Raw genomic sequence first — 24,726 nt, forward strand, 5'->3', positions numbered from 1 at the left:
TGTGGCTCAAGCTGAGAGGAGCTTTTCAAAACTTGATCAAGTCATACCTGAGGTCACTTATGTTTCAGGGGTGGCTCACTAACCTGGCTCTGATTAGTATCAATCACTCAGTAGGGGAGCAGATTTCATATGACGACATTATTGATGACGTTGCATCAAGGTTAGGTTTTAATTTTAGTTTGTGTTTTCTATTCTAAGTGCAATGCTGTAGTGATTATCTTTAGTTTGTTATGTGTGAAATATTTTTGCTATTTAGAATATTTATTATCTATTATGTTCATATATTCTTAATATTTAGTTATTGTTTGTTTTTGTATATTTGATTCTATATATTTTGATACAGTATATAATGTATAGTGCTTTACATTCTGATAACTTCATAGTAATTAATGTAAATATGTGCAACTTAGAAAAATGAATGTTCAATAGTCGTTCTAATACAACATGCCTGTTTGTAGAAAACATGCGTGTGTTCATGCAGGTGGGGTGGGGTGGTGGTGGTGGTGGTGGGGGGGGGGCGGTTGGGGGGGGGGGGGGGGCGCTCAAAGGGGGCCTCGCCCGGGGAGTAATTCGATGTAGAACCGCCACTGATGGTGGGCTCCAGTCTGAGGTGAGTAAGCTAAATAAAAGTTTTAACATCTAAAGACAATTCCCTACCTAAATGCAAAGTTTGAGAGACGTGGTTCACCCCATTTAGCTAATATCAGCCTACACTGCCTTCGGGCAGATTTCTTCAAGTTCACAAAATGTGGAACGGGATGTAAGGTTGGAATCAGCGGCGAATTGGAACATATCTCGAAGCCCTGGCCAACAAAACGGTCCACATGGCTTGGAGAAAATTTGGGTTGCTTTTGTGTCAGTCGGTAATTCTGCAACAGTGACTAACTAACGCAGCACTAGTTGACAGGCAGCATTACAGCGTGAAATCCAGCTTGTGACCCGGTTCCGTGAGGAATTCTGTTTAGGAGGTCGCATTTCAGGCTCTCCACATCATGTGTGACTGACTTTTACGTTAGAATAACGATCACACACTAGGAATGTTATAAAGCGCCTATATGTTTCTTTTGTATATTATCTGACTTTATAAACTCCAACAACAATGTGCTTGTATTTTTTTTTCAGGCTAAATCTACCCAAGACACTGGCTGTCAGACTGATTTAGTAGTCTGTAAGAATGCACTTGTCCAGCCAGACATGAAGCCTTCCCTGTAGCAAAGGTGAATTATTTTTAATAATCTTCTATGTAAACATTTTATTATTACCTTCTAGTTTTAATTTGTTTTACAGATTATTGTTACACGTGATTTTATGCTCTTTTAAACATTTATAAATGTGCTACTTCTTTGTTTTTTACATAGCCACCCAGAATAGAGCTCACAGCCGCTGTGTGTCTTGTGACACGGGGACCATGACGGAAATTCATCTTCCAGAAAGTCCCAGAGCAGCGTCCACACCCCTGAAAAGACCAAGATGTGAGGTGTCTGCTGTTGATTCCAGCTTCCACCTCAGTGACAGTGCAAGCTCAGTGAACTGTTCAAGGTAAAAAAAAAATAAAAAAATTAAAACATTTCAGAATTTTTAAGATATTAACAATTAAATAAGTATGTGATTACATCATGACATCATGAAGGAGCCTACTGATTCTGCCCCTGTGACACTTGGTGGTGACGTGTGAGCTGATTCACCTGGTAAATAACTTCTACATTAAATATTTAGTTTTTGCTATCAAACGTAAATTAACTAATAACCTGCATTATTGCAGGACACTCAGCAAAATATAGACTCTACACCATGAGGCAGGCACACGTTAATACTTATAAGAGCACATAAGGTGAGCAACACCACATATTGTACACTGTCCTGAATTTGTTTTCTTTCTGCATCTCATCATTAGCCTGGCTGATCACCTGATAACTCCTGTCATCTGGTTGTGACAGCATGAGGATGTCCTCACACACATGTAACCTATCAGCTCATCTGGCAGAATAGAGAGAGAAGAGACAACACCACATCTCCTGTTCCTGAAAAGCCTTCAGCCATCCTTCGATGACTGAGAACCTCCATTAGCTCTGTCTCCTGTCTGCCTACAATTATTATAATAAATATTGTGTTTGACAAGTTTTTTGTGCTGCCAAATGTCTCATTTTGATTCCAGATTTTATATTTTAATGGATATTTATAAATTACATTAATTTAATTATCACATTGTTGCATGTTTAACTAGCTCTATTGTGATGAATTAAACTAGCACCTCACTGTTAAAAGCTCGTTTTAATTTCAAGCATGTTTAAGTATTTATGGACATGAACAAAAACAGGAAATATATAAATTGAGATTTATTTAATTAATATAACAAATAAGGGGGAAAGAGTCATTGAAAGGCAAATTCTTCTGGAAGCTCCTGATCCTGACGACACCAGCAGGAGACCAGCTGCAGACACCAGAGGATCACCTACGACCAAGAGAGCAGCTGGTATCCGTAAATAAATAATGAAATCAGGGCAGTTTTAGTGGGCTGAACACATTACAGAATAATTTTCTCATGGGGTAGTTTCATAACTTTCTATGCAGCAGACTAACTTGAGCCCAGGGCTCCTGGAGAGCTGCTATCCAGCACGTTTCAGTGGATTTTCCTGCTTTAACAGGTTAGATTAGCTGTTAAGCAGCTCAGCTATTTGTTGCTGATTAAAACCAGGTGTGTTGAAGCAGATAAACCTCAACATGCTGAATACTAGCTCTCTAGGGCCGTGGAGCCAAACCCTGCAGCTAATCCAATGCTATGGCTAATGGCTACTTACCATTCAGAGCTGGTTCTGTTGGGTCGGTTCCACTAGTTTCAGGCAACTCACAAGCTCAAAACAATAAGGCTCAGGTCCGCTTGTCTCCTCCAAATAGACTTGGCCCCTTTCTTCTCGAGTGTCTGGGTAAGGAGGGGGAGAAACGTCCTCCACTTCTAATGACTGCACAGATTGAAGAGAGCTAGCATCGTCTAGTTAGCCATCATCTTCGTCACTGCCGCGGCTCCGCACTCTCGGTCCTCCAGGCAACGCCTACTAATGTTGCAGTTTTTAAAATTGATATGTGGGTGGAGAAGGACTCTGAGGGGGGCATTACCACTTCTTTAATGATGCGAGTTGTCCTCCTGAGCCCACAGGATACAGGCTCAGATGCGGCTCCCTTTGCTGATGGGACACTGTCCTGCACAGCCATCCCTGCTGACAAACCAGGCCATGCAGTTGGCTCAACAACAAGAGATGAACTATCATCAAAGTCCTGTCCCTGAAGAGTCTCTTGAAACGCAAACTTCAGTCCTGACCACATAGGATCTAGGACCAACTTCCCCCAAAACAGCAGCTCTCCTACTGCAATGATTGGAATCCTAAACTCTCACTGTATCATTCTGGACCAGTGGCTCCAGTGATCTGGTTGACCTGTCATAATTCCTCTTCTATCTCATTTGCAGATATTTTCTTCAGAACCCCAGATCCTGGAGTACCCCATGAGGGACACTGAATGGGAGAGTGGTCCTCAATCTTCGTCCCAGCAGAAGCTCAGCAGGGACACATCATGTTCAAGCGGTGAGGTTCTATAACTCAACAGCCAAATGGGGGTCAGGACCCCCTTTTCGGCCTTCCCATTGGACTGAGGAAACAGTGGGCTTGAGGTGATATGTAGGAAGTCATAATCCACAGCAAACTTATGAAACTCTTGGCAGCTGTAACACAGTCCATTGTCACTGTAAACAACATGAGGGATCCCCTGTCGGGCAAAATTTGGATTTCAAATGTGAAATCACAGTAACAGCAGAAATACTGGGGAGGACCACTACTTCCGGATAATTGGAATAATAGTCAATCACTAACAAGTTATGTCTTCAATCCAAATGGAACAAATCAGTCCCCACCTTGTGCCAAGGTTCTTCAGGTAGATCAGTGAGCACCACTGGCTCTTTGGATTGTGTCATGTGATACTTCAGACAGGTCCCACATCCTGAAACCATTCTGTCAATATCAGTGTTGATCCCTGGCCAGTAAAGCGCTGACCTTGCTCGTCTTTTACACTTTTCCCTGCCAAGATGTCCTTCATGCAGCCTCTTCAGAATCTCAGGTCTCATTGACGGTGGAATTATTATTCTATGTCCTCTGAGTATAAGTCCATCAACGACACTCAGTTCTGCTCGGATGTTGAAGTACTGTTGACATTCCCCCTTTGGCCAGTCGCCCTGCAGTTTACTCATAACTCTCTGGAGAATCTCATCCTTGGCAGTTTCATCAGCAATCTGTTTTGATTTTCTTTCTGTCACAGGAAGGGACTCTTTAATCATATCCACATGAACCTCCACCTCTGACTGAATGGAAACCACATTCTGGGCACCATGCAGCAGAACAGGCCTGGACAGAGCATCAGCAAAAACAATCCGTTTCCCTGGTGTGTAGATGAGCTCAAAATCATAACTGAGAAGCTTCATCATGAGCCTTTGAAGGCGGGATGACATGTCACTAAGGGTTTTTTTTTTAACAATGGATAACAAAGGCTTATGATCCGTTTAGGCCACAAACCTGGGGAGACCATGCACAAAGTTATGGAATTTGTCAAAACCATACACAAGTCCCAAGCACTCCTTTTCTATTTGTGCATAACGGCATTCAGTTGCAGTCATCGCTCGTGACGCATATGCAACCGGTCTCCAGCTATCCCCATCATGCTGCAGGAGTACGGCTCCAATCCCATTGGCCGACGCATCTGTGGAAATCTTTGTCTGTCTTTGGGGATCATGAAACATTAGGACTCCTTCAGATAAGGATGTGTTTAAGTTGCTTCCATTCATCATCATGGTCACCAGTCCACATGAACTCCTGTTTCTCATGCAGCAACTGTCTCAGGTGCAATGTTTTTGAAGACAGATTGGGAATGAACTTTCCAATAAAGTTAATCATTCCAAGGGCTCGGAGTATCGCTTTTTATCTTCAGGATGAGGCATCTCCAGTATTGCTTTAATTTTACTGTCATCTGGCTTGACACCTGCCCCAGACAGTTGGTCTCCTTTGAGGGAAGTTGGTAATGCTCCCTTTTTATGTTGTCATTTAAATCCTTAGGGTCCATACAGATCCTCAGGTCACCATTAGGCTTCTTGAAACAAACCATGGAATTAACTCACTTGGTTGGAGCCTCCACCTAAGACTCCCAACAGGGTCATCCGGTCGAGTTCTTGTTTCAATTTGCACCTCAGGGCACCCAGAACTCGCCTAGGAGCATGAACAACAGGTCTGGCATCTTCCTTGAGATGTATTTTATATGTGAAGGGCAAGGCCCCAAACCCCTCAAAAACATCCCGGTATTGGCCAACAACAGTTTCAGTGCTGCTGTGCCGATCCTCGTTGACATAATAAACGGACCAAACCCAGCCGTTCACATGCTTCATCTCCAATCAAAGAATCATGACCTTCTGGCACAACTATAAACTCCAAGTCGTGTTCTTTACCCTTAACGTGTACTGTGAGATTACACTTGCCTTTGGTGATGATGGATTGGCCATTGTAGGCTTTGAGGGTACTAGATGCCGGACGAATGAGCGGTTTCACATCCATGGCTTCAATATCACGCTAATTTATCAAATTAGCCTTCGACCCAGTGTCCAACGTCAATGGAAAAACAGTTCCATTCACAAGCAGCTGCACTGTCCATTTATCCACCTTTACATCAGTCACGCCGCACGTCACAGCAGATGGAGACACGTCAGCATCACGTTCCACAAGGCCCACAAAGAAAGTATCACTCACAGAAGCTTCTTCCACCGTGTGTACAGGACCATGCTTTTCAGGCTTCATTTTGGAAAAGCAATATTTGGCAAAATGATTAAGTCCTTTACAGCTGTTACATATCTTGCCAAATGCTGGACATTGTCTCAGTGCATGTCGCGTCCCACATCTCCGACAGGAAAATGATCTCTCTTTGTCCTGTGTTGGTATGAAACAGCTGCAACATCAAGCTCCATTCCCAGCTCCCTCACTCCATCACCAAAAGCTTTCACATGGTGTAGGGCTATTTCACACGCATGGCAAATATCCACAGCTTTACTCAACATAAGGTCAGTCTCTCTCAGCACCTTTTCTCTCACTTTCCTATCATGTATTCCAAACAAAACTTGATCTCTGATCAGCGAATCCTTTAGAACTCCAAAATTGCACGTTCTTGCCTTTAACTTCAAATCTGTCAGGAAGACATCAAAGCTTTCATCCTGCTGCTGCAAACGTGCACGAAACACATACCTCTTGAATGTCTCATTTTTCTTCGGTGAGCAGTGATCGTCAAACTTCTGCAACACAGCGTCAAACATGTGCCGGTCCTCCTCATCCTCAAAGACAAAGCTATTAAAACACCTCCACAGCTCAGGGTCCAGCCACTGTAAGCAACAGGGCAATCTTGCGAACATCAGGCTTCCTATCCAGTCCAACAGCCTGCAAATACAGCATGAAGCGTTGCTTGAACGAACGCCATTCACAATCCACATTTCCAGTCCAGACAGCAGCGTCCGGAGGCCTCACATGGCTAACCCGACTCCTAGTACCATGTAATGTTTCTTGAATTAAGCATGACGTTTCATGTTCTATGCAAAAGATGTTTATTTCTCTTCTTCACCAGCTGTCTGTCATTCACCGCATCAACACTCTCCTCTACCCTTAAATAGATAATCTAATACCGCCCCCTTGTGGGCAGAGCCATAACAGTTATCACTACAGTGACCAAAGCCTACTGGTTGTGCAGCACCAGGCTAAAGGTCAAAGGTGACAAATCAGCTGCTGCTGTGGCCCCCAGACTCTGGACCTCTCTCCCCCTGAGCCTGAGACCAGTGGACTCAGCGGTCTCCTTTAAAAAGCAGCTGAAGACTCACCTGTTCAGGCTTTGGTGGGACCTTCACCACCCTCTCCTTGTTCTGCTCTTATTCCGCCTCTCCCCGGATCCACTGATTTCCCTCATCCTGTTCATTTTCTCTCCCTTTCCTTACATTTTTTTAATCATAATTGCTATTTTTCTCATTTTAAACATATCTTTAATAATTATTTAAAATCTTTCTTATACTTTCATTTATTTTTTAGTTTTGTGAAGTGTTATGGAAATTTTATGTTCCATTATTTCTTGATCATTACTCCTGAAAGCACTCTCACACTCAAGCCCCCTTCAGACAGGCCATGAAAAACCGAAATGTTCCGGACTCTGTCCGTAAGACCTTTGTGTCTGAATACAAACATCCGGATAACGTTTTCCGTAATTAAACCGGACGATGCCCCTAGTAACAGGTCCAGACTTGTCACGGACAGGGTGGCTGCTTCAGACTGGTGAGGTCGAGTTCCGTACAGGGAGGAGGGGGAGGAGGAGGGGACCGGGGGACGCTGTGCGCACCTAGGTAGCTCGCTCCTGTAGCATGCGGCGAACCATGGCAGCTCGCCTCCTACGGTACCGTCTCCTAGACGCGCGACGGAGCGAATCACACCGCTTCCGTGATTCCTTTTAACCATTGAGCTTCATCATCCAGGTCTCTTATGCGTCTTCGTGTGCGCAGAATTATGCTTAACATAAGTGCGATCAGTGAGAGGAATTCTATCTCTTCTGCCATGTTTGACTGAATGGCTTTGTTTGGGTAAATGACGCATGCACGCCCACCACACTATATCCCCTCAGACATCTGGAACTTTTCCCTGCTGTGTGAACGCAGCCGAAAGGACAAGTTCCGGTACAAAAGTGGTGTGTCTGAAAACACAGTTCCGGTTAAAAACCGGATTGAATTGTCCACACATATTCCAGAATGTCTATCTGAAAAGGGTTTCAGACACACCCACACATTCTTGTTCTTCCCACACACACACACACACACAGTCTCTCTACACTGTGACCTCACTCCTATACACACACACACACACACACACACAGTCTCTCTACACTGTGACCTCACTCCCATACACACACACACACACACACACACACACACACACACACAGTCTCTCTCACGTCTCATCTGTTTTTCTTGTATAAATAAACTCTGCTCGGGGCAGTTACCTCGTGCTCTGCCCCTCATTGCAATATGGTGACTGTCTGCTTAATGTGTCTGTCTGTCTCTAGCTGCAGGTAATGAGTTTATTGATAAAAACCCTAACATGAATTTTATCTTGAGAGGCGTTATATATATTTTTTTATTAGAACATTTATTCTATTTTCATGGCAATGTTAAAACAATAAACAACAACAAAATGCCACAACAATTTAACATCACAATAACACTTTCCATGACAATAGAACAGGAATAAGATGAATCTCGCACCCCTTCCTACTTCACTACAACCTTAGCAGCCTGACCAACGCCGAATACAATAAGACAAACAAAACACAATTACTCTTCAACTTCAACAGCATTACCAATGTATCAACTGTAAATGTTTCCTTTCCATGTGAGAAAATTTGTTAACAATTTTCACATTTATTTTTATGCAACTTAAGTACCTTCTGCTTATACTGAAACAAATTCAAAAGTGTTTGAACCACATTTTAAATCATTTTCTAATGAGTTTCACTGTATCACACCAGTATCTGAGACACACATTTCTTTGAGGGCAGTTCCAGCAAAGGGTTGTTTAAAATCATTTTTCCTCCTGCTTGTTTCACTATAGGGCTGCAACAAACGATTATTTGGATAATCGATTAATCGGATGGGGTCTCGACACGATTAATCGATTAATCGGATTACATGGGGAAATTTTTAAAAACTGCTAGGGAAACGTTATTTCTCTCCTTCCTTCACTTTATTTAACACAACATTATTAGAAAACACTTCAATAGCAGAAAAACAACATGCCATCACCTAAATTGTCTTATAAGGTGTATAGACAGAGACCCTAAGCTACATCTATCTGTGACCTAAAATGCTTGGTCCAAGTTAAACAGCTTAAGGGCAATTCTCATCTGTTTTGTTTGATCTCATCTGTTAACATTTATTTTAAATGTAATTAAACATAGGCTGTGAATTAATCAAAATTGATCACTATTTCCAAAACTGACTGAAAAAATACCAAATAAAACAAAAGTAAATGAATGCCATCCTCCTTGCGATGATGCCCTGGGCAACTGCCATAAAGTCACATCAAGAAATGCTGCTGATCATTCCAATGATCCCAAATAGACTCACATTAGGCCACATGAAAGCAACTGAACCCAAAAATATATTAACCAGTATATAACTGCACTCTCACACAACACGCCTGCAGCAACAGTTAGGACTCCTCCCTCCCTTTTAAAAGCGTTTTTGCTTCTGAGGACATTGTGGCTGTAAAACCACATGCTAGTAGTCTGGCCCCGGTGTGATCAACCAGTTTCTGCGGGAATGTGACGGCGGAACCAGGGCCAGATTAACACTTTGTTGTACCCTGGGCAACAATATTCAAGGGCTCCATCATCACGACCCAAGGATCACCATAATGTGGTCACATACAGAATATTTTACTGTGATATGCAGTAAATATACTCAATACTTGAATGCCTGACAACACGTAACCCGCCCAGAGTAACCTTTGACCCACCTCGTGTGGACTGACCAATGAGGAGAGGGTCTTAACTTGAGGCCCTCTCTTCATTGGTCAGTCTGCATGAGACTGACTCTCAACTGACGTTCAGTCGTAGGCAGCAAAGCGTCTCTGTGCAGCGCAAAAGCCCGGGTGGACAGTTTGTTTAATGTAGGGTGACCATATTTCCATTTCCAAACAAGAGGACAGGGGATCTGTGCCTATGACGTCACTCCATGGCAACGCCACACAAACCATGTTGGGACCCATTTTTTGTAAGAACTAAATTAATATCAGATTCTGCCAATAAAAGGGCTCTAAAACAATTCATATGTAAATATTTTGCATATTTAATGCAAAATCTAATTTTTCTGCTTTAGTTCTGCAACAAGGTTTTATTAATAATAAATTATTATACCTTTTGTTTTACTACAGCATCGGTAAGCTTCCTGTGCACAGATTATTAAGGATGCTTGTTTCAGCTGTGAGATTAGACGATAGGATCAATGAAAAAATAAGTTGTCACACACTCCATGGAAACTTTCAGAGAATCCACAAATAGTGGCTTTCAAATGGTTTTGTTACTTTTAGCAGGTTTAGAAAAGCAGCAGATGAGACAGCATGTCTGATAATTTAGTTTTTCATCTGATAATATTAGAACATGTCAGTAAAGTCTGAGGGGCTTTTACAAACACTGTATAACTAGCACTACTGGAGAGGGCATGAATTACACAGAGGCTTCTGGGGAGCCCAGTTATTGGGGGGGGGGGTTGGGGGGGGGCATTTTGCCTTGGCCCCCAAAATGTCTTGAAACGGCCCTGGGTGTGTGACTGAGTTTTGAAGGTGATCTGAATTGTATCAGATGTATAAATATGACATGTGTATAACTTATTGTTTTTTACTGGTAAAAACGTGTCGTGGAGATAAATCTACCTACGTTTAACTTTTCAACACTTTGTTTTGTTTTCTTGTTTTTATTTAACTATTTTCCTGTCCTGTCTGTCTCTCATCTTCCTGCATCTCCTCTTAATTCTCCAGAAAATCTGTTGCCTGGATTCTTACCTTTTCACCTCATCAGTTACTTTTGAGCAGATCAAAGGGATCTCCTGACCGAAAAGCGCAGAGCGTGTTTTCGATGCTGCGTGAGGTGAAATCACCACAGCACAGGTGATGAGCTCCACAGTAGCGAGCTTCAGGCACAAATAAGACAGAAAATAGAGAATATGTGCGGACATGAACGATCGTGTGCTAATTATAGTTTTTTGGTTGCGCCACTTTGAGAATGGACCGTGCGCTGGAAGCAGCTGCCTGGATCGCTGCGCGACAATGCGGAACCGGTTCGCAGCAGCGCAAGTCTGCCGGCTCTCCCTCGCGCTGATCTGCGGCTCTCCCTCGCGCTGATCTGCCGGTACCGGCTCTCCCTCACGCTGATCTGCGGCTCTCCCTCGCGCTGATCTGCCGGCTCTCCCTCGCGCTGATCTGACTTGCTCTGGTCTGCGCGCAACGGCGGGCAGGAAGGGGGGTGGGGTGGGGGGGGCGCTTTTGGAAGAGTTGTGCGACACAACGAATCGATGACGCAATTCGTTGCCAACGCTTTTAGTAATCGATTTTCATCGAATTTATCGATTCGTTGTTGCAGCCCTATTTCACTATTTGTGTTAAATAGCGGAGGGGCTGAGTTTGGAGTATCCAGACGTTCCCTGGAGGTGGGTTCACTGGGGTGTCTGGGGCTGGGGGGCTGCTGCCCCACTCTAAAGGTGCTTGGGTTGCCTCGGGGGGTGGAATACTGGCATTTGTGAGTGGGGCCCCTTGGGGGGTCTTGGCGGCAGCCATGGGTTGCTGCAGTGTTGGGGCGGCTGGCCCTGTGTGGGGATCTGGGCGGGGCCTTGGGGATTGGGTCCTGACTAGGGTTGTCACGGTATGAAAATTTAACCTCACGGTTATTGTGACCAAAATTATCACGGTTTTCGGTATTATCGCGGTATTTTTTAAACGGTGTTGCATATGTTCAGAAAGCATTGATAGTCCTGTTCTACACAAACTGAAATAGTTTTGAAAAGGTTTAACAGTGTTTATTAAACCTAAAATAACACAAAGCCTTAGCAAAAGTGCAACTTTTCACAAGTAAAGGAACAAATAGCTTATTTTTCTGGAACATGTTACAGTAGTCAGTGCAGGTTTAAATTATACAAATCCAAACATTCGAAACATAAACAATATGTAAACAAATCAAAGAAACACCACTTGTTTTCTCATATACTTGTTTTCTTCATTATCAAAATGAAAATCTAAAACTCCAGTCCACACTTGACTTGAGCACTGTACAAGTCCACCTTAAAAAATATGTATTTAAAATAAATATCCACTTTAAACAAATTACTAAAATAACTACACTATGTAATCAAATCCAAATGTTCAAGTATAAATGGCATTGAATAAGTAAACAAATCAATGACAAGGAACTAATTGTATATTTCTCTTCATCATCAACAAATAAGATGCTTCATCCAGCAACAGGGTGTCCGTGACACGGTTTAAATGCTGGCAGAGGACGCTGCGGCTGCAGTATATAGTGACTCGTTGCATTCACCGTCAACCAAAAGTCCTCACGTCATGCATTTAAGCTAAAATGCTAATGTTAACTTACCTTGCACTGGCTGTAGAGACGTGGGTGATCGTCACGCAGATGTGCCATGAGATTCGAAGTGTTGCTGCCTTCTGCAGACACTTGTTTCCTGCACGTTCTGCAAACGGGATAGCCGTCTTCTATTAACTGTCCCTCAGCATTTTTCAGAAATCCAAAATATGCCCATACTTCCGATTTAGTCTTCTTTGAGGGCTGATGGATGTCCTGGGCGCTGCCGTCTCCTCTTTCGGCCATTATTTCAGCTTCAAAGTTTTGGTGCCGTTGCAAACTAAAAAGTGCGTGTGCGCGCCGCGGGAACTTCAGCTGAAGCGACGGTGGCTGGTAAGGGTCACCGCGCTGAAACCGCGGCCACGGTAAACCCACCGAGATAATATAGTTTTTTAAAAACTGGACGGTTATTTTTATTGTCAACTTTTTTACCGGGGTTTACCGCTATACCGGTTACCGTGACAACCCTAGTCCTGACACGTATGCGGCCGGAAGAAGGCAGGAAAATGCGGCCGCGCCTGGCCCAGGCTCAGGGGCCTCAGGTGGACCTTGGCTCCTCTGAAATAATAATAATTCTGTCCCATCACGGGGGAGGGGGATCTCCAGGAGGGGGAGGACCCAATCTTACCTGGATGTCTTATGTCTTACATGTTCTGGAAGTATTGCAAATGCAAGGATGGGAGTAGATATTCTGCTGGGGTGGGGCTGGGTTGGTGCCCTCAGCCTCCGTGGGGCTTTGCGATGCTGCTGCTTTGGGCCCTGGTGAGATGGGCTGGGGTCTCCATGCCCTGGGTGGAATTTTGGGAACAGAGGTGCCTATTGGGGCCAGTGGGAGAGCTGGCTCCCTGGAAGGCTTAGGCCAACCAGCCATTCCTCCCCATCCCCATACATTTATCTCCTCCTGCTCCCTCACATCATCCAACAAACATACACATAGGACCTTGGGGGTTGGACAAGTCACGGAGTGCGGGTATGGATCCCATTTCCGCATTCCTGTGGCAGCCTGACCCCAATTTTATTTGCACATTAAACACTTCCACCACTGACATTCCAAGGAAACACACACTTAGGGCCTTGGGAGTGAGCACACTCAACAGCCTTTGGCAAGGGGATCTTTCAGCCTCATCCCAAGTGCCGGTGCCCACTTCCAATTTTAACTGCATTTAGACATAGAGGGCTGTGGGGGGAAGTGGGGTTGTGTGGTTGCATTAGCTGGCGTAGACCAGACGATGCCTGCACTGCCCGCTTACCACAGCCATGGAATACACCTCATCAACACGCACTAACACTGTATTGGAGCAGGCAGAGGGAGACTATGGAACAAACGCAGCCCCACCTCAGCAGGATATCTACTCCCATCCCTGCATTTACACAGCTTCCAGAATATATCAGACATAGGACATCCAGGTAAGGTTGGGTCCTCCCCCTCCTGGACATCCCCCTCCCCCGTGATGGAACAGCAGAGGAGCCAAGGTCTACCTGAGGCCCCTGAGACCGAGCCAGGCACTGCTGCATGTTCCCGCCTTCTTCCCGGCAGCATACATGTCAGGACCTGACCCCAAAGGCCCTGCCCAGATCCCTCAATGCAGCCGCCTGGCAGCAACCCATGGCTGCCGTCAAGACCCCCAAGGGGCCGTACTCACAACCGCCAGCAGTCCACCCCACGAGGCAACCCAAGCACCTCCAGAGGGGGGCAGCAGCCCCCCAGTCCCAGACACCCCAGTGAACCCACCTCCAGGGAATGTCCGAATACTCCAAACTCAGACCCTCCACCCCATCACCCACATCATCCCGCAGGACAATATCAATGACAGAACCACATGAACCAAAGAAGTTTTAATCGGGACTCGTCCAGGTTTCGCAGAAAACAAAAAGAGGGGGTGGTTGGGATATGACATTTCAAACACTTTGACAGGTCTTCACATACTCTACCCCAAAATTCCTGGACAGGTGGACAGGACCACAGTGCGTGAATGTAATTGTTAGGAATGTTGTTTGTGCAGTGTGTACCATAGATAATATTAAATTAAACGGCCATGGACAGAGATTTGCTGAAAGTAACCTTTTCATTTGTACATTGTTACATCGGTATCAGTTCATATACAAAATAATCATCGGTAGAACCCGTCATACCATCTCTCATTACTCATCACTTCCAGCAGCCAGCACCATTTACGTTCCAGTAACCTGATCTCTACGATTATTCCCAAAGCCCGCACCTCCTTTGGCCGCTCCTCATTCCAGTGTGCTGCTTCCAATGACTGGAATGAGCTGCAGAAACCACTGAAGCTTACTGCCTACGTTCCATTATCTACCTTCAATAATTCATGGTGATCTATAGTTTCTGATCGATGTTCCTGCTTCTGAGTATTAATGACTGTTTTGGTCTGTTCTGATTGCTTGTACATAATATATATGAGAACAGTCCTTTGTCTTTATGTCTGTTTTATGTGATTTTATCTTGTATGTTTTATCTTACCTGTTGTTCTCTGGTGTAAAGCTAACTACGTGTCAGCTGTCTCTGGGGCCAGATCCTCGTTGTACATGAGAATGAGTTCTCCATCCACTCATCTGGATAAATAAAGGTTAAATAAATTGATTCTAGTATATAAATTCAGACCTTGTCATGTAGTAAATTACATTTATTTGGCTTCATTTGAACATAGAACAGAGTATTCGCAACTGTTTTACAGCTGTAGTTCATACGGGTCTGACAACTGGCCCGGCACCACCCTGCTGCAGCCAGGTGTGCTTGATTTCACTTAGCAACAATATAATTGATGCTAGTGTAAATATTTGTACAAATTAAGGCATCAACAGCTATTTAGTTAAAATTCTTAATGATTTTTAAGGACGTGCTAACAACTGCATCAGTAGGTTATAAGCTAATTGGCGGCCATTTTAACATTCTTTAGGCAGACTGGATGTTTTCTCTAGACATCTATAGATCTACTTAACTTTTCAGACGAGCAGGTAACTTATTAATGACTAAGATGGTTGTTAATGCTTCACCAGGCTGTGACACCAATACAGCAGGTTAGTGTTGCTGCTGATCACAGCTGCTCACCGAGCCACACTACAGAAAATAAATCTACACCTAAGTGTTTATTTTTTATATCTAACATAATTTTGATGGAAACTGTGGATTTTATCTCAACTTCCATGTGACTTGATGAAATTGTATTTTTAGAGGGTATTCTCTCTTTATTGTGAAAGGTTCCAGAACTGTTGTAGTACTTTAAATTTGGAGCATTACGCACTGAAGGATCCAGTTCACCCATAATTCTCAACACATCTGCATCGGTCTCTGGCATGAAATGAAGACCTCTCTGGGGGAGCTCTGGTGCTCCTGTTTCAGGGAGTAGAAGTTGGTTGGAGTCTTACAGGTGCTGGCCAGTAAATTAGAATATCATCAAAAGGTTGAAAATATTTCAGTAATTCCATTCAAAACGTGAAACTTGTACATTATATTCATGCAATGCACACAGACCAATGTATTTCCAATGTTCATTACATTTAAATTTGATATTCATAAGAGACAACTAATGAAAACTCCAAATTTGGTATCTCAAAAAATTAGAATATTCTGAAAAGGCTGAATATAGAAGACACCTGCTGCCACTCTAATCAGCTGATTTACTCAAAACACCTGCAAAGGCCTTTAAAAGGTCCCTCAGTCTTGTTTTGAAGGCCCCACAATCATGGGGAAGACTTCTGACTTAACAGCTGTCCAAAAGACAATCATTGACACCTTGCACAAGGAGGGCAAGACACAAAAGGTGATTGCTAAAGAAGCTGGCTGTTCGCAGAGCTCTGTGTCCAAGCACATTAACAGACAGGCGAAGGGACGGAAAAAATGTGGTAGAAAAAAGTGTACAAGCTCTAGGGATAACCGCACCCTGCAGAGAATTGTGACGACAAACCCATTCAAAAATGTGGGGGAGATCCACAAAGAGTGGACTGCAGCTGGAGTCAGCGCTTCAAGAACCACCACGAGGAGACTCATGAAAGACATGGGATTCAGGTGTCGCATTCCGTGTGTCAAGCCACTCTTGAACAAGAAACAGCGCAAGAAGCGTCTCGCCTGGGCCAAGGACAAAAAGGACTGGACTGATGCTGAGTGGTCCAAAGTTATGTTTTCTGATGAAAGCAAGTTCTGCATTTCCTTTGGAAATCAAGGACCCAGAGTCTGGAGGAAGAGCGGAGAAGCACAGAATCCACGTTGCATGAGGTCCAGTGTAAAGTTTCCACCGTCAGTGATGGTGTGGGGTGCCATGTCATCTGCCGGTGTTGGCCCACTCTGTTTCCTGAGGTCCAGGGTCAATGCAGCCGTCTACCAGGAAGTTTTAGAGCACTTCATGCTTCCTGCTGCTGACCAACTTTATGGGGATGCAGACTTCACCTTTCAACAGGACTTGGCACCTGCACACAGTGCCAAAACCACCAGCACCTGGTTCAAGGACCATGGTATCCCTGTCCTTGATTGGCCAGCAAACTCGCCTGACCTTAACCCCATAGAAAATCTATGGGGTATTGTGAAGCGGAGGATGCAATACGCTAGACCCAACAATGCAGAGGAGCTGAAGACGACTATCAGAGCAACCTGGGCTCTCATAACACCTGAGCAGTGCCACAGACTGATCGAGTCCATGCCACGCCGCATTACTGCAGTTATTGAGGCAAAAGGAGCCCCGACTAAGTATTGAGTGCTATACATGCACATTCTTTTCATGTTCATTCTTTTCAGTTGGCCAACATTAGAGAAACAAACATTTTTTCATTGGCCTTTAGAATATTCTAATTTTCTGAGATACCAGATTTGATGTTTTCATTGGTTGTCACCTATAAATATCAAAATTAAACGTAATAAACATCGGAAATACATTGGTCTGTGTGCATTGCATGAATATAATGTACAAGTTTCACGTTTTGAATGGAATTACTGAAATATTTTCAACCTTTTGATGATATTCTAATTTACTGGCCAGCACCTGTATTTACTGATGTTTACATCTTGCCTCTGATCAGCTGGTTTCTCAGCAAACCTGCTAATGTTGGGGCCTTATGGAGATTAGGGCTGCATCAACAAATCAATAAAAATCAATGAAGAAATTTGTTGGCGTCTTCATTGATTCGTTGTGTTGTGCAACTTTTTTTCGTGTGGCACAACTTTTAACAGTTAATGCACTCAGCTCATGTGCAGGAGGCAACAGAGCAGACCGAGGCAGATCAGGAGCAGAGAGAGCCGGTGTTTGATGAGGAACAACACACGTGGAGCAGTAAGTCGCTGACGTAGGTGGTGTGGAGGACATGGGCGTCGCACCCGTGGGGGATTCAACACCCACACTTTTCCAGCCGTGTTGCTCACCTCCACACCAGTCTGGTTTCTCGCTCTACTCTGTTTGCCTCTTCTCTTTCTTCCCCTCCCTCTTCTGTTTCTCCAAACAGGAGAGGGAGGGAAGAGCCTGACTGAATTCATAATTTTACATCTTGACATTAGCTGTACAAAGTCTGAGTTTGATAAAGTGAAGAACAACAATTTGCAGAGGTTTACAACAGGCGCGGTGCCAGGTTTTCATTTTTGGATGGGCCACGGTAATTTTGGACGGACCTTAATAAGCAGTGACTTAGTGAAGCAGGCAGGTCGCGCTAGAATATTTAGTTTTAAAAGACGTCATAAATGTGTTCCCCCGTCATTTTTATTTCTAAAATGTGAAGTAAAAACTCCCAATTTAATTTTCATTCATTTTTCATTTATAGGCACCAGAATGCATTACCTGCACTTCTGATATTTACCTCTCAAAGTAGGACTCTTTCATAAGGGTACATGCACACCAGTAGTTTTTACGGTTATTCATGGGGCAAAATCTCCGACATTTTTGAAAGAAAAAAAAAATATATATATATATATATATATCCATCTTCCAGTAAAAGCAAAGCATCCAGCCCACGTCTCCAAATGTGTAAAATGTGCATCACAGCCGCTAGGCGCGCAGCATGCACCGTCAGCTACGTCAGCCCAGACAAGAGCAGAGCAACTAGAGAAAGAATAGAGGATAATTGTGTCTGGATGTGGATGGAGATTACATTTTACAGCAGCCTGATCATCATTTAAATACGTAAACCATCACCTGGCTTCTAGTCCACGCTATCAGCATTATTTTAATTGGTGTGTGTGTGTGTGTGTGTGTGTGTGTGTGTGTGTGTGTTTCACTTCAAACACTGGTCTAACCAACCAGACCAGTGTGTCCAGTAACATATTAATGTTACAATTAAACAGTTTCACTTCATGTAGGCTAGGAACGTTTCACCTGCCGTGGCCCGACCGCTTCTGCTCCACATAAACTTTGTGCGTGATCAAATGTCTCTACAGGTGCTTTCTGAGCTGAAGAGGCTATTCTGCCTCAGACTGGATGCGTCATGCGTGTCCATATTAGAGACGGGAACAAGCGCTGTTCAGCCAAAGTTTCATAATCAGCGAACATTTTTCCAAGTGACACATCCCTCAGAGAGACCGGCTTTCCAGACCGCTTCAGTGGGAGGAAATCTTACCGCATGCGCCGCAGTTCTGCGCTGCAAACCCCTCTACAGATCTTCAGCCCACTGTCCACCGTGTGCGCTCCGAGCCGCGCTGAACACAGTGTCCAGTATAAAGCTCTGACGTTCTGATGGGAATCATTTTTTGATTGATTTAGTTACCTCCGCGATGTGCGTAACGATTAAAATGTCAGCTCATCCATGCGCATCAGTGTGCGTCGGGGTAAAACAACCAGCATCCTTGAGTTTATCCGTCAAAATAAACAGTCTAATATAAATATCTGTAACCTGCCATTTATGTGTTTTGCCTTCTTGTGAAGATTGTTGCAAAGAGAAACAAACTTGATTAACCCCAGAGCCATGCGCACTGCGCTGTACTGACTGTAAATGAGGGGGAAATGATTTAATTGGATCCTTTTCTCTTCAACATGGTTTAATGTAAAGTTTCATTCAGTACAAACTTTAGTTACACCAATCTAACGAGACAGAGCCTGGATTTGTATTCTAAACAGTTTAAACATGTTTAAAACGGAAACATGCGTGACGCAGGGGTGGACATTAACTTCAAAACCAACCGGCCAGCCGGGCCGGTAACTCTGAATATTTACCGGCCCCGCTGGTCAGCTGCCAAAACGAGTCAAAATAACAACTGAACCGTTTTAAATGTAATAAACCTTTATTTTGTACACATTCACAATCATAATAACGTATTCAAGTTTGAATTTGTTTGTTCCCTCAACAAAACTCAATTTTGTCGTCGCATACTTCCGGCATACAACGCAGTACATCACCAACTCCGCTTTGCTGTACTCGAGCCATTGGCTGTGTTCGAGATGAGCCAGTTCTGCGCAGATTAGATCACCGGTGATCGGCGAGCAGTGCATGCCGGTTAGATTTGTGTCTGACTTAACGCCGACTTGCTCTGACGTCATGCATACGTAGGCAACGATAACCTCGTGAGATCAAGGCAGTTGCAGATTTTGGAGCAAGGTGCTGCAGTTGCTCTCCACCGGCTGCAAAACCTAGAGGATGACGGGAAACGCCTGGCTCTCACCTGATCTCAGATCTGATTGGTTCATATTTTGATCCAAACATCCGGTGGTAGAACATGAAATGTTAGTTGGTCACATGTATTCTGTAAATCATGTTATGTTGATGATGACGACTATATAGGCCATAAAGAGAAATGTTTTGTTTTCTTTTGTCACGTTTCCTATGAGCACACTGAAGCAACAGCTGATAACCTTTACTTATTATTACAGTCATGTCTTCATATACAATATATGATATCCACAAGCACGTGAGGATGTGTTTCAGCTGCTAACAGGCACCAGAATTAAAATTGAACAAGTGTGAACGCTCACGCGATATCTTCAGCCATCGTCACCCCCGAGCTACACATGCAGGGAAATCCAAGAGATTCAACTGGTAGAAACACCATAGTCTCTCTCTCTCTCTCTCTCTCTCTCTCTCTCTCTCTCTCTCTCTCTCTCTCTCTCTCTCTCTCTCTCTCTCTCTCTCTCTCTCTCTCTCTCTCTCTCTCTCTCTCTCTCTCTCTCTCTCTCTCTCTCTCTCTCTCTCTCTCTCTCTCTCTCTCTCTCTCTCACACACACACAGGAAATGAGCTGAGAAAAGGCAGAGGAAATGGAGGAAAACTACAGCTGAGCCGAGGCGCGCCTCGACTGGGGCGTGCCTGATCCGAACTGAGCAGCGGCCGAATCTCGTGAACGATTCGCTTGTCGGCGCTTCCGCGGCCGGTGTGTCCCCGGCGTTAAACGCCGGCTTTCAGCCACTCCCCCTGCTGCTTCCGTCTGCTCTCGTCTGTTTTCCAGGCGAGGCGCTGCTCAACTCAAAAACGGCCATTCTCTGCACCTCCCGTCTTCTTTAAACCGCCAAGAATCATTCCACCTACGCACACGCTTCTCTGCTTCATACCGTTTCGAACTGTCTCGCTTCTCCTCACCAGTTTTAAAGCGTTTTGCCGGAGATTTCCTCAAGAAATCCCATCCCTGTGGTGGCGCCATCTTCCTGCGTGCTTGTGTGTTTCTAGCGTGGTTCCACTTCATCTTTAATAGTGAACTTATAGTTCACGTGACTATAACTAGAATCGTGCAGTACGTGCACGAATCGTACAAGTGCAGTACGTGGCTAGAGGCGCGCAGGTTCACGCACGTGAAACGAAAGCGGCGGCTTCCTACAGGACGCGGCCATGATGTAGGTGAAAGCCGGTGTGTAAATGACAAACAAGGCTTGGGCGCCACCCGGGCGTTAAGTCGTCAAGTATTTACCGCCCGACGAGAAAATTTAACGCCAATGGCGCTCGGGCGCTTTAAAGGTCCACCCCTGGTGACGCGTCTAAAATTCACACCTGCTCCGCTTTTATGGAAATTAAACTAACAAGATGAATAACATGAACTTATTTTAGGCACAGACAACATCCCCCACACTTTTGAAAAGCTTGCAATGCACCTGGTGGAGGACAACAGAAACCAGTTTCGGATCAGAAGCGTAACTACGGGTAAAACTTCTCCATCCTGTTTATTGTTAGCTGGCTGCAGCGCTACGGTAGCCTGGCAAGCCACACTGTATATTCACATATACAAACTTTGCAAAGCAAGAATTTGGTCTAGTTCACTAGGCTAGCGCTACGGAGCACAACTGTTGTCAGCTTCCTGTCTGCTCGGCTAAACATGGAGGCAGGATTATGGCAAGCCACTGTAGCATGTAATTCACAAACACGTTTATCTGTGAACATCCTTTAAACTGGATTATTGCTAATCCGTACATAATAGATATGTCACCGTTACATTTAAGCATAGAAGTTAAATGTTATAAGCATTTCCAGCAGGCTTCTACTGAACATGTTAATGAATACATAAAGTTTTACTGATCATAGTTTAATTATGGATATATTTAGGTGACAGATGTGGTTTTACACGCTACTGAACTGTTTAACTCATTCACTTCCATTGACGACTAACGTCGTCATTTGCCTTTTTTTTTTACTGTGTGGGAGTCGGAACGAGCCCCCGCGCCAAGAGAACAAACATCTCAGCTCTGAAGCCGATCTTCATCCGCATACGTCACACGTCACATGATCAGGAAGCAGAACATCCATGTGTTAGGAGATCGTTTTGGGCCGCTGCTGTAAAAAAAAGTGAGGCGCGAACCGGAAAAACCTCTGCTGATCCCAATTCAACAACGGATTATGAAAAACCGGATAACGCCCAAAACACGTGGATTCTTCCTGATGTAAGAGGTGAGTGTCCGCTTTGTTTTGGTTGTTTTGGCGTCGACATCATCCTAGCGCACAACGTTCTGTGACTCTTAAAAAAACAGTCAAAACGGTGAGAAACGCTGGCAGCGAATGGCTTTACCGATCAGGAAACGGCTGGCAGCGAATGAGTTAATAATCATGTTTGTTGTTAAAGTAAAGGGAGAGATAAAACTGTTTCCCCAGCAGTTTTAATTAGGTTATTTAGTTAATGATGTGGGATGTGTCTGTAAAGCACTTTCAGTTACATTTTTGTATGAAAAGAGCTTAATAAATAAAGTTTGATTTGATTCAAATTTTCCCGTTTAATTTGATTAATCGATTGATCGAGTCGAGACCCCATCCGATTCACCAATGATCCAAATAATCGATTGTTATAGCCCTACCTACCGGAGACACTTTTTTTTGTCCCCTCATAAAAAAACAAATGGGCTTTCTGCCCCTGGGGTCATTGAAGGCTTCCTACAACTTGATGGACACGTTGGGCTGTTTTGTGATTATTAACCATCAACTTCTTACACATAACACCTTTAATGTGAATCATAACCTGCTGCTGAACAAACAGCAGACCTCTGGTAGCTCCAACACACTTGTGTGGAAACGAAAAGCAGCAGGTGGGGACAGATCTCAGACAGGTAAAAAACGATCAGACCAGAGGAAGCACTCCAACTTCACACAAAACATCATGGATGGGAACAATAAAGACTCAAGTCAACCAGTTTGATGAAATAACCCGAAAGCACAACTTCTACAGATTTAGAACTAAAACTATCAGTGATGAGTCAGAAGAACTGTGCATTAACAGGAAATAAAAGAATAAATAAAACGTGTCTACATTTACAGACGTTCAAACCGGTTTTACGGTGCAACATCCGGTGGGTGTGAATCGTAGGACGTCCAAGGAAGGGCCCACCTTTCTCACCTCTGATTGTCCCTGCTGAGAGCCCATTGTCCTGCTGCCACCAACAAAACAGCTGTTATGGGGAGTTTTATAAAGAAAATGCTAAATTAGCTCTATAATAATCATTCTGGCCAGTTTTGTAAAATTGTTTTTTCTGTTTCTTTTGTTAAAGAAAACCTGAAAATGTAAAACGTGAACTTATAATATAACCTTGTTGCATTTTTCACACTGTTGGACTGACTTTCTACCTTACTAAATCACTACAGCCGAGTACTAGGACAGACACATGCCTTAGCTGGTATGGATTATACTAAATTCAGCCCAGCTGTGTCTTCTAGAATAATGAAAAATGCTGCCAAACAGGTCTGAAACCTAATCAGATTTGGATTAAATGGTCCACATTTAATCAGATGTGAGAGATGAGCTCTAACTAGCCAACAAACTTGAAGACATAAGACCACCCCGGTGCTTCAGAGACAAAAGGTTTAGAAGTTCACATTCGATGTTTTTCAGGTTCTTTTACAACAGAAGCTGGCTTGTTGTAAACTGGACTGAATGGTTCTTCTAGCACTAAATCTACGTTTTCTTCACTAAACTCCTCATAAACCCGCAGCGCGGGAACACGGTTTACACCAAACCGCCAATCGTAGGAGAGTCCTTCCAGCAAATCAGGGGCGAGAAAGGCGGGACCTTCCTCGGATATCCTACGATTCTAAATGACGCGCACACACGAACACACCGATCAGTAGCGAAGTTAGTAGATCAGTGCCCGGTTCAAAGACACCTGAACGTGCGGTAGGGGTACCGGAATCGGACTGACGACCTTCTTCTTCCTCCATGATCCACTGGGAACAGATGGACCAGGAGTCACCGACCCACACTCCAGAACCGACCGGAGACGGAAAACCAGCTCACCCATCGAGCCGCTCGCGCTGGTCTCTATGGGTCCGCGGAGAGCCACCAGAACCGGATCCTGTGGCCAGACGGGTCCGGTCCTAGGATCACAGACGCTTTCCTTCCTAGTGGCTGTTGCTCCTCCTCCTGCTAGTGATCGGACAAATCAAGTCCCGCTTCGAGGATGGCTTAACTTCCCAGAAAAACACGTGACTGATCACTAACGAAGCACGTCAATACGTAGACGCCTCATTGGCCGCTGGATGGCGTAACGGCGTCGCCGCCATATTGAATGGGTCTCCTCAGTCTAGTTCATCAGAATGGATTTTGTTTTATGACATTTCTATTTTAATTATCATGCAACCACGTGTCTGATTTTGGGAAAATGTTGTTGGCTAGTTAGAGCTCATCTCTCACGTCTGATTAAATGTGGACCATTTAATCCAAATCTGATTAGGTTTCAGACCTGTTTGGCAGCATTTTTCATTATTCTAGAAGACACAGCTGGGCTGAATTTAGTATAATCCATACCAGCTAAGGCATGTGTCTGTCCTAGTACTCGGCTGTAGTGATTTAGTAAGGTAGAAAGTCAGTCCAACAGTGTGCCACTATGGCAGCGCCAATGCACGGGGTGCATAGACATTGATAGACCATGTGTGATCGCTACTGCCTATGGGCGCTGACAAGCTCTGTGGGGATTATTCCTGCTCTAATCAGCAGACTACTGAGACCAAAGCTCGAGGGATTACTTTTAACCTGTTGAACCCTAACGCCCCCCAATTGGGGGCCTCTACAGTTTCATGTCCTAAACATCTACAACTGTCCACATTCTCCAAACACAACTAAAACCACAATCAAACAGCCCAGATGGGAAACAAGGCCATTTTAAATTGCAATAAATTAAGAAACAATGATATTTGAACTTTCTTTTAGA

The 24,726-nt window shown here is 44.2% G+C and overlaps 1 protein-coding gene across 9 annotated transcripts in view; it reads right to left on the minus strand.

Moving 5' to 3' along the window:
* ydjc (YdjC chitooligosaccharide deacetylase homolog) overlaps positions 1 to 24,344 on the minus strand; it is a 56,135-nt gene extending 31,791 nt beyond the window's left edge. For 2 of the 9 annotated variants that reach the window (XM_070546277.1, XM_070546278.1), the window contains exon 1: positions 12,199 to 12,702. In XM_070546277.1, the coding sequence (XP_070402378.1) occupies positions 12,199 to 12,432 (234 nt within the window). In that variant the 5' untranslated portion in view covers positions 12,433 to 12,702. The other 7 variants (XM_054734316.2, XM_070546276.1, XM_054734315.2 and 4 more) reach the window with 7 other exon arrangements.
* Positions 24,345 to 24,726: the final 382 nt, after the last annotated feature.

The sequence above is a fragment of the Nothobranchius furzeri genome, chromosome 17 (assembly GCF_043380555.1).
Source record: "Nothobranchius furzeri strain GRZ-AD chromosome 17, NfurGRZ-RIMD1, whole genome shotgun sequence".
Lineage (NCBI taxonomy): Eukaryota > Metazoa > Chordata > Actinopteri > Cyprinodontiformes > Nothobranchiidae > Nothobranchius > Nothobranchius furzeri.